The sequence below is a fragment of the Caretta caretta genome, chromosome 10 (assembly GCF_965140235.1).
Source record: "Caretta caretta isolate rCarCar2 chromosome 10, rCarCar1.hap1, whole genome shotgun sequence".
Classification (NCBI taxonomy): domain Eukaryota; kingdom Metazoa; phylum Chordata; order Testudines; family Cheloniidae; genus Caretta; species Caretta caretta.
The window spans coordinates 23,228,795-23,245,117 of record NC_134215.1 but is presented as its reverse complement, the minus strand read 5'-3'; the positions used below and the strand labels follow the sequence as shown (position 1 = coordinate 23,245,117).

Genomic DNA, 16,323 nt, shown 5'->3' with positions numbered 1-16,323 from the left:
AACCTCACTATTTGCAGTATTCAATGTTGTTGTTTTTTTAAATAATAATAAGTACAGAATAGCACAAGGGAATGCACTGGATTGGAGGTAAAATGGACATGCTGCTCAGTACCAACAGTGTAGCTCCAATGATTTTGAATTATTCTGGATTTACATTAGTGTAACAGAGCAGAATCTAGCTCTCTGACATCAAATAAACTCATAATGAAGAGGTCACTCTGTTATGTAATTACATTAAAAACTATATTAAAACAGCATTAAGGCTGCCCATGCAAACTTAATTCAGCCCCCTTGTAAGTATGCGTTATGATCGGTTTTCCCCAACATCACATAGGAAGTCTATGGAAAAAATCTGGACTGGAACCTTGCTCTCCTGTGTTTCAACCCAGTGCCTTAAACACAAGAGAATGGTATCTTCTTGGAACCTGCTGCTCCATTTTACTGTTCACCTCTTTACTGACTTACATAAAAATCTTGTACAACAAATAGTCATATAATTAAAGACTGCATATGCAAAAGAGGGTTGAAAGAAGATTGCATGGGCAACCCAACACAGGCATTTCCTAAATTGTGAGTGCCTGGGCTTTGCAACCCTAACATTCTTTTAATGAAGTTTTTGGCATGTAATTTCTTAAGTTGTTTTTAAAAAGCAAACTTTAAAAAAATTATATCGTGTGGACTTATACTGACCCCTTACATGGGTCTTCAGCAGAGTCAGAACCCACAGCTTTTAAATCTATAGCACAAAGCTCAATTACTTAAGCTACAAGTTACTGGCAGCAGTAGTAGGCTTTTATCTTCCAGGTGGATCACCTGCTACATCGCACATACTTTGCCAGTGGCTTACACAAATGTTTGATAGAAAACAAGGGAATTTGGGGAATCAAGAATCTTGTGTTCTATCCTGGTTCTAAAGTACAGTCTATTTGCTACAGACAGCATAGCCAAGCATATAAATTAGGCACATTTATTGTGGAAGGCAATTCCTGCTCCTGCTGCATTCTTCCTCACACCCACAGCTCTAGCGCTGTGCCTGGGAGCACACTCCCAATATGTGAGAGAACTCTGAGCGTGTGTCTACAGTGCAATTGAAAACCCACAGCTGGCCCGTGCCAGCTGACTCGCACTAGCAGGGTTCAGGATGTTTAACTGCAGTGTAAACTTCTGGGTTTGGGGACCCTCCCATCTCACAGGGTCCTAGAGCCCAGACTCCAGCCTAAGCACAGAAGTGTACACTGCAATTAAATAGCCCTGCAGCCTGAGCTACGTGAGTCCGAGTCAGCTGGCACGGGCCAGCCACGAGTGTCTAATTGCAGGGTAGACATACCTGGAGAGTCTGGACAGTATGCTTAGTGCAGATGGAATGTACAGAGATTTTTAACTCCAAGCCTCTAACAAGCTCTACTAAGCATGTGCAAATGGTGATTTTTCAAAATCTTAAAACTTGACCAAAACTAGAAGTATTTTCCTGGGGACAGCAGGAGGTCTCTTTGTCCATTGGCACCTCCCCCTTGCCAAATTTCAAGTCCCTACTTCAAAGAATGGAGGCAATAGAATGCCTCAAAAATTATTTGAAAAAAATAACATTGGCCACGTGATCAATTATTCCCTCACATTCTCGGAAATGGCAGATCCATTTTGGTGAAACTTAAAAAAAAAAAAAAAAAAGTCTGGTTGGGCCGGAGAGCAAGCACAGAAAATTCTGGAGTAAACGATTAAAGTCAGGCGAAGTTATAAGCAATTGAAAACAGAGATTTACAATGGAAAGTATTAGGCAACCTTAAATACAGACATCACTACCAGCTTCACTTACAATACCACCTAAATAAACTCATGTGATGAGTACTTTTCTTAAGGGTTAGACTTGCACGTGCAAGTCTGTTTCCATCAACTGGCAATGAAAGCTCTTTACATAAAGTAAATAAATCTGAGGCTGTTACATTTTTGGAACCCAGTTCTCTTAACAGGAGACTGCCAATTGCTTGCTGCACTGGCTGCAGAGATGAGTTCCCATGCTCCAGCTTCACATGTAGAGCTGCAGTATTTATATGACTGTTGGAGGGAAGGGGTTGTAATGCAGCTTGATTTTTCATGTGTTTTTATTCTGAGCAAGGATCCTGAAAACCAACGTGTGCTTTATGCCCTGAAAGGCATCTATTACCCATGAATCTATCATAGGACTAGTGTAAATTCCACATGCTCAGAAGCCCAACAGAAAAATCAAGACAGTTTCTAGATTTTAGGGTTATTGCCTTCAATCATTGGAGCAACCGGACAACAATTTTCGATTTCTGTGCAGATTGGGCTCATAAATCAAAACTAATACAGATTTTTGTCTTTTCCACACTAGGTTACAGAGAAGAGGGTCACTATCTGTGCTGATTAGGGTGACCAGATGTCCCGATTTTATAGGGACAGTCTTGATTTTGGATCTTTTTCTTATGGAGGCTCCTATTACCCTCCACCCCCTGTCCCGATTTTTCACATTTGCTGTCTGGTCACCCTACTGCTGATTCTGGACAGGGTTAAAAACACTGGATCAAATTAAAATTCTTCCTTGTTGATTATGGTGAAGTTGTTTATAGAAAATCCCTCCTTCATCCCAAATCCTTGATCATCTTAAATGTGTGTTGCTTTTGTATAGGAAGCTGGTGAGATTCTTCACTTCTATGTAACCTAGATGCTTATCATTTTCACACTGGCTGAAATGGCTTCTCCTCTGGAAAATCTACCACATAAACAAAAGCAGGTTTTAAACCAAGCACAATGGATTTTCTATGCAGCGTCAGTTTTCAGTTCAGCATCTAATATCAGCAGTCTGACTCAGGTCAGGTGGCAATCAGTCATGGGTTGGGCTGGAATTACTGAAACAGGCAGTACAAAGTAAAGACAAAGACTGCAATTCTGTTGCCTAGAAACTACGCATCTGGGCATATTCCAAATAGGTAAGACAGTCAGAGAGATATTTTTAAACAACATCCCTTTTAATCCAGCATGTTCCCCTTCCCACACTTTTCTTCTTCTCTGGATTATTAATGTTTTGTTGTTGCTGTTGTTTGCTACTAGTTGTTTGCCAAAGTTGTCAAACTTTAGTCTCCAGAGCACTTCCAGGTGGTCTGAGGAGATGCTTCTGTCATAACAATGAAGCATCTCTCAGTAAGTCTGGCTGCTATTTGCAGATGAGTCCAAAACACTTAAGCTTCCCAATGAATGTATGATCAACTAAATTACAATTAATACACTGCTCTCTGTACCCTTCAGAACTGTGTTTGTCTTTGGTGTAAATTCAACCATGATTAAATCTACAGATGACACCAAAATTGATGGACAACAAATGCAAAGGAGGACACCGCTAGACAGCACAGTGTCCTGGAGAGAGAAGTGAAGGTGAAGCTGTAGGCAATAAGAGGGGATTCAATATTAATAAGCTTGTAGTACTATACCCAGTGAACAGCTAATATAAAATGGGGAGACTGGGAACATTTTAAAGGGGCATTGTGAAATATTTTGTAAACCGCTTTTATAATACCTGTTACCTGAAATAATTTTCAGAAGCTTAGAAATGTGTTTATTTTTCTGCTACTTTTCTCCTTCTCCATTCAGCAAACTTTATAATTAGCCATTTGTGTTTGTAATGTAATAAAACTCAGCATGGCCTGTTGTTCCTCTCTCAGGCTCCTTGATGATGTCAGTATGTGTTCATTAAATGCTGCCAGCCAGGGGAGATGACACTTGATTTTCTTTTTTTGATTTTCAATTTGTGTACCACACCGAATTGCTGACAATTAAAAAAAAATTGAACACCCAAATTCTAACAGTTTTAAAGTAGGTAACATGTGGAGCTCAAACAGGTTGGTACCTCACACACCTCTCATAGGAATCAAAACAAAAATCAAGTCTAGAAAAGAACATATTTAGGTATTTTTAACATTTCAGTAGCTGTCTGCTGACCTTGGCTAGATGTCTCCTCCTGCAAAGTCTGTTGTACTTGGTTAAACAGCTCTTCACTTGGACATTTCATTGCTATATAATATGAAGCAATTCTTATTTCCACATCATCATCGCCTGCTTGATATAGCCGGACTAATACAGTACGCTTTAAAAAAAAAGATTAAGGTACTTACTTCCCTAAAAGAGTTGAGGTGCATTAATTTCTAGGTATAAGCGGCTAGCCATTGCAATAAGCATTATGAGGAAAGTAAGTTTTATACAACATCAAAACATACACATATATGTACAGCACAGCATCCTGTTCACAAAGTCCCAGGATGCTACACTATTACACAGATTGGGATGGATCCACTGAGCATAGGGGAGCATTAGCATTAACATTACTGAGTTCAGGACTTGACCCCAATACAATAATCATTAATACAGTTTCAAGTAGCAGAATTTACTAGTCCAGGACCAAATCCTCTGTTCCTTATTCAGAGCCTGATCCTGCTAAAACTTCTGCGTCTGAGTAACTTTTCTTCACATGAGCAGGTCTCCTTCCATATCTTACAGGCGGAAGGAAGTCATTTTGTCCACTCAATGTTTAGTTCATACAATGTCATTTACTCTTTTCTACTTAATGGTGCTCCACGTGACAACTGGATTTTTCCAATGAGAATATAGCAATGAGTGGTATAACCATATAACCCAGTTATACCCTTAAACTGGGCACAAAATTTCAGGAGATTTCAATGAGTGCTCTGTATTTGTTACAATGACAGGATCAAGCAGAGGGATCGTCTCCACTGGCACTTTACAGCACTGCAACTTTCTCCCTCAGGGATGTGAAAAAACAACCCCCTGAGCGCTGCAAGGTTCAGCGCTGCAAAGTTCCAGGGTAGACAGTGCACTGGTAGCTACGCCCCTCATGGAGGTGGTTTTTTTCGAGCGCTGGGAGAGCTCTCTCCCAGCGCTATGCTGTGACTACACAAGCCACGTTAAAGCGCTGCCACGGCAGCACTGTAACGTTGCTAGTGAAGACGTGCCCTAAGTGTGTCAGAATCGGAAGTAAATCAGTTAAAGAAATGAGGAGGAAATGCTTTGTCTTTCTTAGTATGCTTCAGAGTGTGAGCCCCCTCAAGCGTGGGAGGAAATTCCTGGTCTGTCTAGCAAGACATGCTATAGGATAGTCTTGCTTCAGTAAGGCCTGCTGGGTATGGCTTTATGTTTTCCTGTGTGTACCAAATACTGTGTCAACCATTTACTTCTCTCTAGCCAGTTAAGGATGGGAATGTCTCAGTTGTAACTAGGCTTATCCATTGCATAAAGCTTCCAATACTTCACACTGCACAAAAGGAGGTTGGGGAGGAGGAGGAGGTTATAACAAAAACCAAAAAAACACATGAGCCTCTCCAGGACTTCACCAAGGCAAGGTAAGCCAGGCAGCTCAAGTTACCACTTTTTATCAATTCGCTAACAGTTACCACAGTGGAATGCTGAAGTTATCTAAAAAACCGACTTCTATAAATTCAACCTAATTTCGTAGTATAGACATACCCTAAGCATAGTGCTACAGTGATACCTGCAATATTACAATGTGGTAATTATATTGCACGTTCATTATGTTAAAAGGGACCTTTTGCCTGCGAAAAGATCACATTTGTCAAGATAAACATTGTAATGCTTTTTTTGCTTCTCCAACAAGAACACAATCCTTCCCAACCTCCCCTGCAGCGGAAAGAGTTCTGCTGGGAGATGCTTTTATACTCAGTTCTTATTTGTTTGCACACTCCAGAATTATTTCACACAGGGGCACCATTTTAGATTGGGGGAGGGGGCAACTTTAACCATGATTCTAAGGGCTACTTAGGCACCTGAAAACTCTAGGGTTTGTTTTTTCCAGATAATAGCTTAGAAATTAGCTGATAGGACTCTGTATCTAATTCCTATATATAAAGAAAGAGGATTAAATAAATATTAGACCCGCTCAGCTCTAATACTAACATGTTCTCACATCATGTATCAAGTCACTTAAGGGACACTGGTTATGTTTTAAATTTTAATGTATATTTTTTGTTACTAACTCTTGAATACAACAATTGTAGAAAAATCTAGATTACTTTCTCACACCTTTTTGCAGTTCATCAAGCCTGGAATAGATCATTTCACTTTGGAAACATCCTACTAGGGCAAGACTGCACCTGCCTGGGGCTCTAGAGGTGTTAAATGTTCAGTTAAAATGTAAAATTACACAGCAGCCATTGCTGTACAACCCAGCATGGGTAGAACCTGCAACCCCTTGGGAATTAAGTGATCTCCTTTCATCTGACTCTCATTCTCCATCCTTCCTGACCTCTGTGCTGCTCTACATGCTGTCAACCACAACATCCATCCCAACCTTCTGGGATCATTTGCTGGAGTCTCAGAGAACTGGTCGCCTTGGTTTTGCTCCCATCTATCAGAGTCCTCTTTTTTTCAGCATGCAGAGGAGAGAGAGACTGGTCTCGTCTGCTGGATAGGGAGGTAGCCCTGAAAGACCTAGGTTCTACTCCCCCCCACGGACTTCCTGTCTGACCTCAGTGCTTTAAGGACAGAATTTCAAAAGCTTTTAGGCACCCAAAGATGCAGCTAGATATCTAGTGGGGTTTACAAAGCATCAACCTTCTAAATGAATTTGAAAATCTCACTAGGTGCCTAAATACCTTTGAAAATCTGGCTCTTAGTCTGTGTGTGCCTCAGTGCCCCATCTGTACAATGGGGATAACAGCTCTACCTCACCAAGGGGCTGAGAGGAGAAATAGGTTAGACATTGTGAGGCGCAGCCTCAGATACTATGGTGATGGGGCCACATAAGTACCACAGGTAGAGTGGGAACTTCGCTATACACTGCTAGCCCTTCCCTGGGTTTGACCCCTTCTTTTCACCTATGAAAAGGTGAATGTCACCTTGGCTCAGTGCTTTGCTATATTTTTTCTGAATCCCCTGTGTTCTCTCTAAAACAACCCCTCCCCCCTCTCCATGGAGGGATTCCCCTTTTACAGGCTAAACTTCCATATCCTTAATTTGGATATTCCATATCCACCCGCCCTTTCTTATCTTAATCACCCTGCCTCTCTTTGTAAACAAAATACTGACTCCCTGCCCCAGGGACACCTCTCCTCTGCAGAACTCACACTTTCACACTAACGCTGTGCTGCAGTTAAGAGCTACACCTGGGAGCTTGCACATCTGTATGAAACACGGGGGCGGGGGGAGGCTCCCACCCTCCCCTGCCCCCCCAATTGACGTCCCTGATTTCACACAGTACCGATTCCAATACAGCACCAGTAAACCATCAACCACTGAACACATCACTTACATTGGCAGCACAGGGAATGCGTCTGAAGGCCTGTATGGCAGCCAGGCGGATTTCAGTAGGGTTGCTTCTCAGGGATGCACAAGAACTCAGGACAGGTGTTAGAGATGTTGCTGCCAGCCCTGCATTTCCAATTGCTTTTAACACTAGCTGCAGCTGAAAATACAAAGCAACGTAAAATGGGAAACTGACATCAGGGTTGCTAAAAACATCCCATCACCTGCACAAGATATTTTATTACTTTTATATGATCACATTTTCTTTCAAAATATTCTGCCTAAAACAGATCTCTGCTCACCATTTTATTGCCGCATGGGGAACTCTCAATAATGAACCACAAACATGAGCAGATCTGTAGAATGAACTGCGGAGAAAAACTGCTTGGACCCAGGATGCAAAGGTATCATTTCAGACACTTCTGAATCATTGCTGTGTTCTTCTTGCAAAATTTCAGAACAGCGAATACTGAGAGTGTCCTTGGAGACTGCCTGGAATCAATTGTTTAGATCGGAGAAGGTGATAGCAGAATATCTGCTTATCGGCCAGAGGATCAGGCCGGGTCACAGCTCAAAAGATTTGCAGGCATAGATATGTCAGTTCGGCGTGTAAAAAATTTGCACCCCTAAGTGACGCTGTGCCAGCAAAAGCTGATGCAGTTACACTGGCAAAAGAGTCCATATGCTTATATCGCTTATTTTATTCAGGGAACTAGTATAAAATACAACTCCACTAAAAGGGGTTACCACTATAGTTCCACTGGCAAACCCTTCCTGGCGTAGACAAGCCTGTACATACCCAGAGTTTGCTCTTCTATGAACAATATAACACCTTTTAAATGAAATTTGGTTTGGAACGGTGATGCTGCAAAAGTATCCAAAAGATACCGTGCACATTAATTTCAGTGTGAAGGCACAGATAATTAAACAAGTGGGGGATGGGGACGATTTTCAAATATATGAAAGCTACGTCTCAGTTTGATTATCTATAGATCAAAATGCTGCAGGGTAAAATGCTTAGTGGTAAAGGTTTGGGGTTCCGAATGCCATGGTTGATTAAGTCATTTACCACAATGTTACCATGGTCATGTCCTATACTAAGCATAGAGGAAAGTGGAGGAATTTCAGAAACCAATGGACGCAGTAACTGTTGGAAAATGACAACTTTTCAATAGCAAGCTCTATCCCTAGACTCCCTATACACATAAGTTCAACTCCTCGTAGGCTGTCCCTCCTTGAATTGTTCGTAGAAACACACATTGGTTTAGTTCAGGAGTAATTGCAGAGTTAAAATGTGTAAGCAAGTGCTGTAACTGTGTGAGCTAAAGGAGACTCAAACCCTATTTAGTGTAGGTGGTTTATGATGCGGCTTGAGATTCTTTCGATCGTGCATGGATATTAGTAGTATAAGTCAAAATATCCTCTCCCCCTCACCCATTGTACCATACAGTTGCTCAGCTGGTGCTTGGCCTGCCCCTCTTGAGGCAGCTGCATTTCAATGGGTCACAAAAATCAAGCCGTTTTTATTTAGGTGCCTTGCTTTGTGTTTGAACATCTTGGCCAGATCCTGTACAGTCCTTTGGGATGCTTCAAGACTGCAAATGTAAATTATTATTTTCATGAGAAGCTCATGCATAGAACATCAAGGAAAAAGCCCTTCCATTATTTGTATGGCCTTTTAAAAGAAACCCAGCTTTAGTCAGAAATGCATGTGGAAGAGATTAAGAGAAGTCTGGCTTACTCTCAGGAAATAGTTCCTAATGGTGAGAGCTATTAGACTGTGGAATAGTCCCGCAAGGGAAATGGTGGAAGCCCTATTGCCTGAGTTATTTAAAACCAGACTAGGCACAGCACTAAAAGATACACAGTAGGGAGCAATTCTGCCCCTCCCTAGGAAAATGGACTCTACAACCTCATACAACAGATCTTTCCTGTCTGTCTTTCCATCTTCCTTCTACAATTCTATTGCCCACAGGGGCAGTCAAAAAAGTTCAGGAATGGAATTTTTATCTTAAAAGCTCAATTGAAATTCCCATTACATAAAACCTGGTGTTTCAATAACTGCTGTAAACAGAACTAAGAGTGAACAGGATTGCTCAGATGATATGAAAAAAATAACTAAAACCAAGTGTGCTTTGCACATTGGGACCTAAAATTCTAGAAGGTGCAAAATACCTTGGCTAGCATAGCAGTTGGGGTCCTGCTACACTTACTATCTAGTACACTGTCACTCTGGTCTCTAAGTGTGAGAAAGGAGCCAACTGCTTAGGAGGATGGTGAAACAGAAGGAAGATATTTCTTTAAAGGTGAAGTGCAGTTAAAATGAAGAATCCAGAAATATGGGCTGAATTGCTCCCAGTCCAACAGAGAAATCACACACAATCAACTAGCACAATATCATTTCTCCTTTCCTTGGCAGGTCCTTCAACATCATGTCAATCAACTCCAGTCATGCTGTGACTCCCCAGAGTGCATCATCCGATGATGTCACAGCTACCACTAACTGCATGAAACCAGTCAAAAAGAAGGGACAGGTAAATTATTTCTCATGTGTTATCTGTAGTTTTTAAAAGATTTTTCATTTTATATCCAACAGCTTTTAAAATAATACATTACAAATAAAATTTTAAAATCTGTAGAAAGGATAAGAAAAGATCCAACACTCTTGTGCCTTTTTAGACAATTTTCTAAAATGTTTTGTTGTCTGAATACCCAAGAATGTCCATGAGGGCAACTCTTTTCTGGCCATCAAGCCTCTTTTGGCCATATGTACTACTAAAGAATATAGCTGAAATGAGTAAAAGAACATGTGCTTGTAGATTCAAAGGTATCCATATTCTCACTCCATTGCATGTCATTTTCATCACACAGGTTCTTATTTTGATAATGTCTAAAGGGAGAAAAAGAGAGGGATGGCTGTTTGAAACTTGTCTTCAGGGTTACTCCACTCTTGTCTAACTCAGTGTTACCTGGCTGAGTCCTGATTCTTGCAAGGTGCAGTTTCCTCCCAAGTATCCTTCCAGAATGCTTGTCACCATCTGTATTGCAGGCAGAAGGTCACAGGCGCCGTTAGCTGAACAGAAGTGATGCACCAAAGCAGTTATTCCTAAGAAGACACTCCGACTTGCTCCTGGTGACTGCAGCAAAGGCTGTAAAGCAAGACAAGAATGACAGGCTGCTTAAAAACTGTGAGCCTCCTATTTATTATAATACCCTGAGCACTCTGATGGCATGTACATCTTCACAGAGATTTACAAGCATTAATTAATTCATCCTTATGAATTATACTTATACTCTCTTCTGAAGCCACCAAAAATAGCCCCCACTTTCAAATACTGACTATTGTGTCTTTGAAAGGTTTTCATATAAAGCATGTTGGGGAGACTCAGAGGAAAACCCCAGATGATATGGAGAAAAATCTACCACTCTCATATGTTTAAGTGAAGACTGAATTAGTACGATCAGTGAGAGGACTCAAGGCCATTCTACCAAGTGAAATGCATCCCAAGACACTCCCAGTGCTTAGAACACTCACATTGTTTATGTTGTAAAATATACTGCCTGTCCCCATAGCAATGGGCTCTCCAAGTCAAGATGAAGCTGCAGCAAATAGAAGCTTTTGATGCAAAAGTGCTGTACAGTGCATGGAGGAGATTAATACAAGTGGCCATTGTCCAGCACTCTCAACAGGGGAGTGCTTTAAATTAAGGATACCAGCGCAGTGAGCATGTAATTTAGGTTGGCTATAACATTATCACCTACACTTTTATTGAGGTATAGCAATAGTGCAGTATTTCATAATGAGTCACATTTTATATTAAGGTTCCTCTGATAAATAGCTTATAAAAGACAATAAATGACTATAACAGTTTATTAACCATTTATTAGTTCGTTATTGTGTCCGACAGCTTGTTTATAACCAGCAGCACCTACCACAGTGGGGTTCTGGTCTCGGACTTGGTGCTAGAATAATAAAAATAATAAAGAAACAAATAACCTAAAACACATGTCAGTGTGTTACAAGTGGTTATATAATTATGCCTGAAATATGCTTACAAACCTATAAATCATTTATTAGCCTTTTATAAAAGGAACTTAAATATAAAGTGTGACCAATATATCTTACAGGGCTCAATCCTGCAGACCACTACTCTAGTAATTCTATTGAATTTAATGGGACCAGGACCAGCTGAGTCCATAAGGATTGCAAGATCAGGCCTATGGTTATGCACAGTTTGCATCTGTTGTGACTTGTTTTCTTTTTACAGCACCACTCTACTGAAATTTTCTCTTCCTGCCACTTTGGCAACTACTATTTGCTTTTTAGATGCAGCCAGCTCTATAGGAGAGACACACCATGAGCGCTCTCGTGTACACCCTACTTTTGTTCTTTCTTGTAAAAGCAGTTATTATAAATAAATATGATAAATAAATGGTTGCTGTTTGTATATACACAATCGTAACAGGGCCCTAGGCTGTAAATGTGAATACATATAGGTTAATGCCTGACAGGATGGTATGTTATTTTTCTCCTAGAAAACAACCGGAGTTTGCAGTTCAGCACAGAAATTTTAAAAAGTGCCCTCTAGTAGCAGGTCTCTGTTGCACTGACTGGCAATCAAGCAGTTTCTGATTGCCCTTTACGTAATAAGAGACCAGCCAAGAACTTTTCAAACCTCTCCCAATTTAGCTTTCTAAATAGAAAGTTAAAAGCTGCTGTAGCAACATTGCAAACCCAGATCCAACCAGCAGACTGAGAGCAGGAGTAAAAATCCTGGGAGGAAAGGAGAGAAAGAGCAGCTGGAGAGGGTGGACAAAGGAAGAAGAAATGGAGCAGGAAAAGCATCTGGGGGGGTGGGGGGAGGAAACGGCCAGAGCAAGCAAAAGACAGAAAAAACTACTGCTGAGGGAGGGAGGGAGACTTTGCATCGAAAGTTGTGGTCCCAGTATTCTAAGGACACTAACAAATTCAACCTCATCTCTTTATGACGTCAGTGTGTAATGAATTTATGTGCATCTACCAGAGCTGTTCATTTCATGCACATCAGTCAATATTTTAACATACCATACAATAAATTTCAGTGTGAGCACTTGTATGAGTAAAGAGACACGTGTTTTCGGGAACAGAGCCCATATGCTTACATGGGAACCTACTCTGAACTGTTTGTATTCCATAATCATTAGCAGATTCTTTCCCACTGCACAAACTTGCCATGAATTGTAAACATTTCTCAACTACAGGCATTTTGGAGAAGAGGAGCACTGGAAGCGAAGTGGGTCCAAGACACAAAATAAGTTTCTATTTGTCCCATAAAGCTGTAGTCAAACCCCATATTTCCATACACCCTGAAGTAAATATGGTTTTATTGAAAATCCCATCATTTTAGCAATGACCCAGAAGGCTAAATGAGCTGGATATGAATTATCTGAAGTAGGAATTCTGGAAAGCCTTCAAAGCTCTGGCAGCTGTCGCTTTATTATCCTGGCCTGTAATTGTTTGATAGGGAACAGCAAGTTGTGAGAATGATTCTTCATGAGTCTGACCAATAAGTGGGCCCTTTGCTGCCAAGCCAAATAGACCCATGCAGTTATTTTACTGTTTAAAAATGATTTGCAATTGCTGACTTTCCCTCAAAGTGAACTCAGGCTTCTCAAACACAGTCAACTACAGAAGTAGCTATTAAGCTATCCCCACCTGAAATGGAACAGGACAACCTCAGGAAGAATGTACCAGGCCCAAGTTCTCACTCACTGGGCACAGATATATCAGACATTCACAATCCCCCTGCATAAATCCAGCAAGAAGATTCTGTCATGAGTTACGGCCATTGCCTCCTGAACCATTAGGCTTCTCTACCCCATTAAAGGTAAGAAATAGAATTTCCTTCCTTCCTCCTTTCAGCGGCTGTGAGATACGACACACACACACATGGAGCCAGTTTCCAGGGTACCCCAGCCAGGAGCAGCCTGTAATTTCTACACTTTGGTCTGATGCTGGCTGTGGACAGAAGAATCTGTGCAAGCTTTTCCTGTCTGCCTCCACATGCTCCATCTGGCCTTGATGTTGCTTTCTCCACCAGGGTATTTGAGATTTATTATAACTGAAAACTGGAATAATTCCCATGGGACTTTTGTGTACCAACTACATGAGTCAGCCAGCAAGAAATGCTAAAGGTATAACATGCCCCGTTGCTTCCCTTCCTACACTTGGTCCCCCGTTCACTGCAGGGGCTGTGGAAGAATGGCCATTTTTCCACAGATAAGTTTGGGACATTGTGTACCTTGGTCAGAATTTGGTCTACTATTTATTTTATCCAGCAGTCTTATTACCTTGTTTTCCAGTCACTAAAAAAAAACAAATCACAAGGAATGCTGCTCAGGCAGAGGAAACTAAGTGAGAATTGCTGCAATAGCTCTCTCCTTTTTACAGACACCCACCTCTATTCATGATCCCAGAGTAGAAATATTAAAAGACAGGTTGCTCATTCCAGTCTGCATAGATGTAGGAAGTACTTGGAATCTTGCAAACACATTGCCAGTTTGCTCAATTTTTAGCTCAATCCTGAGCTCAATTTTGCATACCCAAGAAATGTGGCTACTTCTTCAGAGAAGCACACAAACTGAACCAAATCTTTTGAGGCTCTCCGATCACTAAAAAAAAGCCCATTTACAGCAGTTTCAATAATAGCGTCCTGCAGAAAGTGAAGCCCAAAGAAGAGGGCATTGTGCAATGTAAAAACCATAGAGCATTAGAGCCCTTTAGGGTGTATGTAAAATTCCCTGTATCCTTTCCTCCAAATCTTGGAAAATGATACATGAAAGGTGACAAATGCCATTCTGAGCTGAAATTCGTGGTATACATGGTAATACACATAGGGACTGTATTACATATTACCTTAGGGGGAAACCACACTATAAAAATGTGAATACTCAGCACATGTAATCAACTAACAAGCCAAAATCTGAAAAGTAGCTGTGAGCCTGGAATGTCTGTGGGTGTTCATTATAATACTCGTGAAAAAGTGCTGAATTGACAGCACTGGAGAATGAAGCCCTCTATCCAAAAAACAGGGAGAGCAGAACCTGCAAGAATAGCAGCTTCCTCACACTGTCCTGCCTTTGAACCTCTACCTTGACCCACAGAGAGCACCCATGAGGGGCCAGTTCAGTCTCTTCCCTTCTATCTCTATGCTGCCGGTTCAAATCAAACACCAGTAACTAAAGGCTCTTTGCACCCTCTGCTGGAGTTTTACATGAAATGAGCTGGTAGTTTCAGTCCACTCCCAGAACACATCACTAAAATCACCTCCAGAAGCAGAGTTTCGTGTAAATCTGAGTGTGAGTGAGATGAATAGTCTAAATGCCAAGGCTAGGAACCAGATGGTTTTAATGATAAAATGAAAAACTTGTCTGCTCACAGCAAGAGAGTTGATCATGCCTGTGGTGGGCTCAGGAATGAATGACAATGACCAAAGGAAAGATTCCATTTTGTCCTCTTCCACTTCTTTTGCAACAATAATTTCTTTCATCAGGACAACACAGGCCTCTGTAGCACACGATGGGAGAGCATCTACTAGCGGCTGCCTGAAACACAACAGAAAAACATCAAAACCTACATGAACTGAAGTACCTCAGAGTCAAAGAATATTTGCCTTCTGTCTTCCTGAGACTGAGGTTGCTTCAATGGAAATAAAAGCCCACTAAAAAACTGAGGGGCATATCCTGACCCTACAAAAATCAAGGTGAGGTTTGACATGGATTTCAGCGGGTGCAGTGCTGGACCTCCTAGGCCAAGATTTTCAAATGTGACTAGTGATTCTGGGCATCCCAAGTTTTTTGTCTCCTCAAGGGACTTGATTTTCAAGAAAGGACTCAGCGTCCCTCTCTCAAAAATAGGTCCCTCTAAGATGTCTCAAATTGGGCACCTAAAGACTGAAATGTCTCAAATCTTAGTCATTTATGTCTGCGGTTCAGAATTATGTCACTTGGGAAGGTGTTTATTGCTAAACTGAAAAAAGGTATTTATATAGCAGAAGAAGAATGTCCACACAGGGGGCTATACTGGTGTAGCTATACTGGTATAATTGGTAAGACTTTCCCATGTAGATAAAGCCTTAGACTACTATCGGCAGAAGATGACCTACAGTTGTGATTTTTCTCTGAAGAATAATGTAGCTATTTGTCAGCATGAGAGAAATTAAGTGATTTAGGGTTTTTCTTATAACTAATGTAGAGTTAATGCCAATTTTTCATGTTTGTGTCAAGTGAAGCATGAACCATTGTTACAAATCCAGAGCAGCTGTACAGAAAATTTAGTCTAAGCTAGATAATATTTTGGCCTGAAAGCACATTAAATGCCTGTTTCTATGCTTGCAGTTCTCAATATATTTACTTGTATTTGTTAAGAAAGCCCACATTGTCAGAAGGAGGAAGAAAAATAAGATTATAGGCCTGATCCCACTCTTACTGAAGTTGAGGGACAAACTAATTGACCAAAATAGCGTAGAACTAAGCCTTATCAAAGATCCAAACCCTCAGATCTGAACCATCCCCAATATTAGAGATGTTTGGACCTTGATCAAACGTTGTGAGTGAGGCCCAACTCTAGATTATATCAAGGAAATAATTTCCACCTAAAAGTTTCTTCAATCAAAACTGGGAAAGCATTATCGACGACATTTTTGTGGACATTGGTTGAGGGTTTTTTTAGTCAGCTCTGGAAAGGCTAGAAAGGGATTTTTGACCTTCCTTGCATGCAGTCAGCATTGTTGGTGAAAGAACATTCCATTAGGAAGGATATAATTTTAGGGTTAGGCAAACTGGTTTGGATCAGTTAAGAACAGACCAAAACTTTTGCAAAAACGAATCCAAACGTTCCGTTCACTTTAAAATTACTTTTCTTTTTCACCTTCCTCTGCTATTGTCATGGTATTTCTGGTAGGACTGAAGGAAGGAAGTGGCAGAAATCTCATAAGAAAACCTTTTTTTTTTTTTAATAAGGTTGCCTCCAGACCAATTTTGCAACCTCAAAAGGTTTTA

The 16,323-nt window shown here is 40.9% G+C and overlaps 1 protein-coding gene across 2 annotated transcripts in view; it reads right to left on the bottom strand.

Annotated features, from left to right (window-relative positions):
• The window catches only part of LOC125643552 (uncharacterized), a 151,787-nt gene that overhangs the window by 99,524 nt on the left and 35,940 nt on the right, over nt 1-16,323 (bottom strand). For both annotated transcript variants that reach the window (XM_075132769.1, XM_048866354.2), the window contains exons 10-13: nt 14,703-14,868; nt 10,254-10,433; nt 7,292-7,444; nt 3,952-4,096 (exon numbers count right to left, since the gene is read on the bottom strand). In XM_075132769.1, the coding sequence (XP_074988870.1) occupies nt 3,952-4,096; nt 7,292-7,444; nt 10,254-10,433; nt 14,703-14,868 (644 nt within the window). The remainder of the gene's footprint in view (nt 1-3,951; nt 4,097-7,291; nt 7,445-10,253; nt 10,434-14,702; nt 14,869-16,323) is intronic.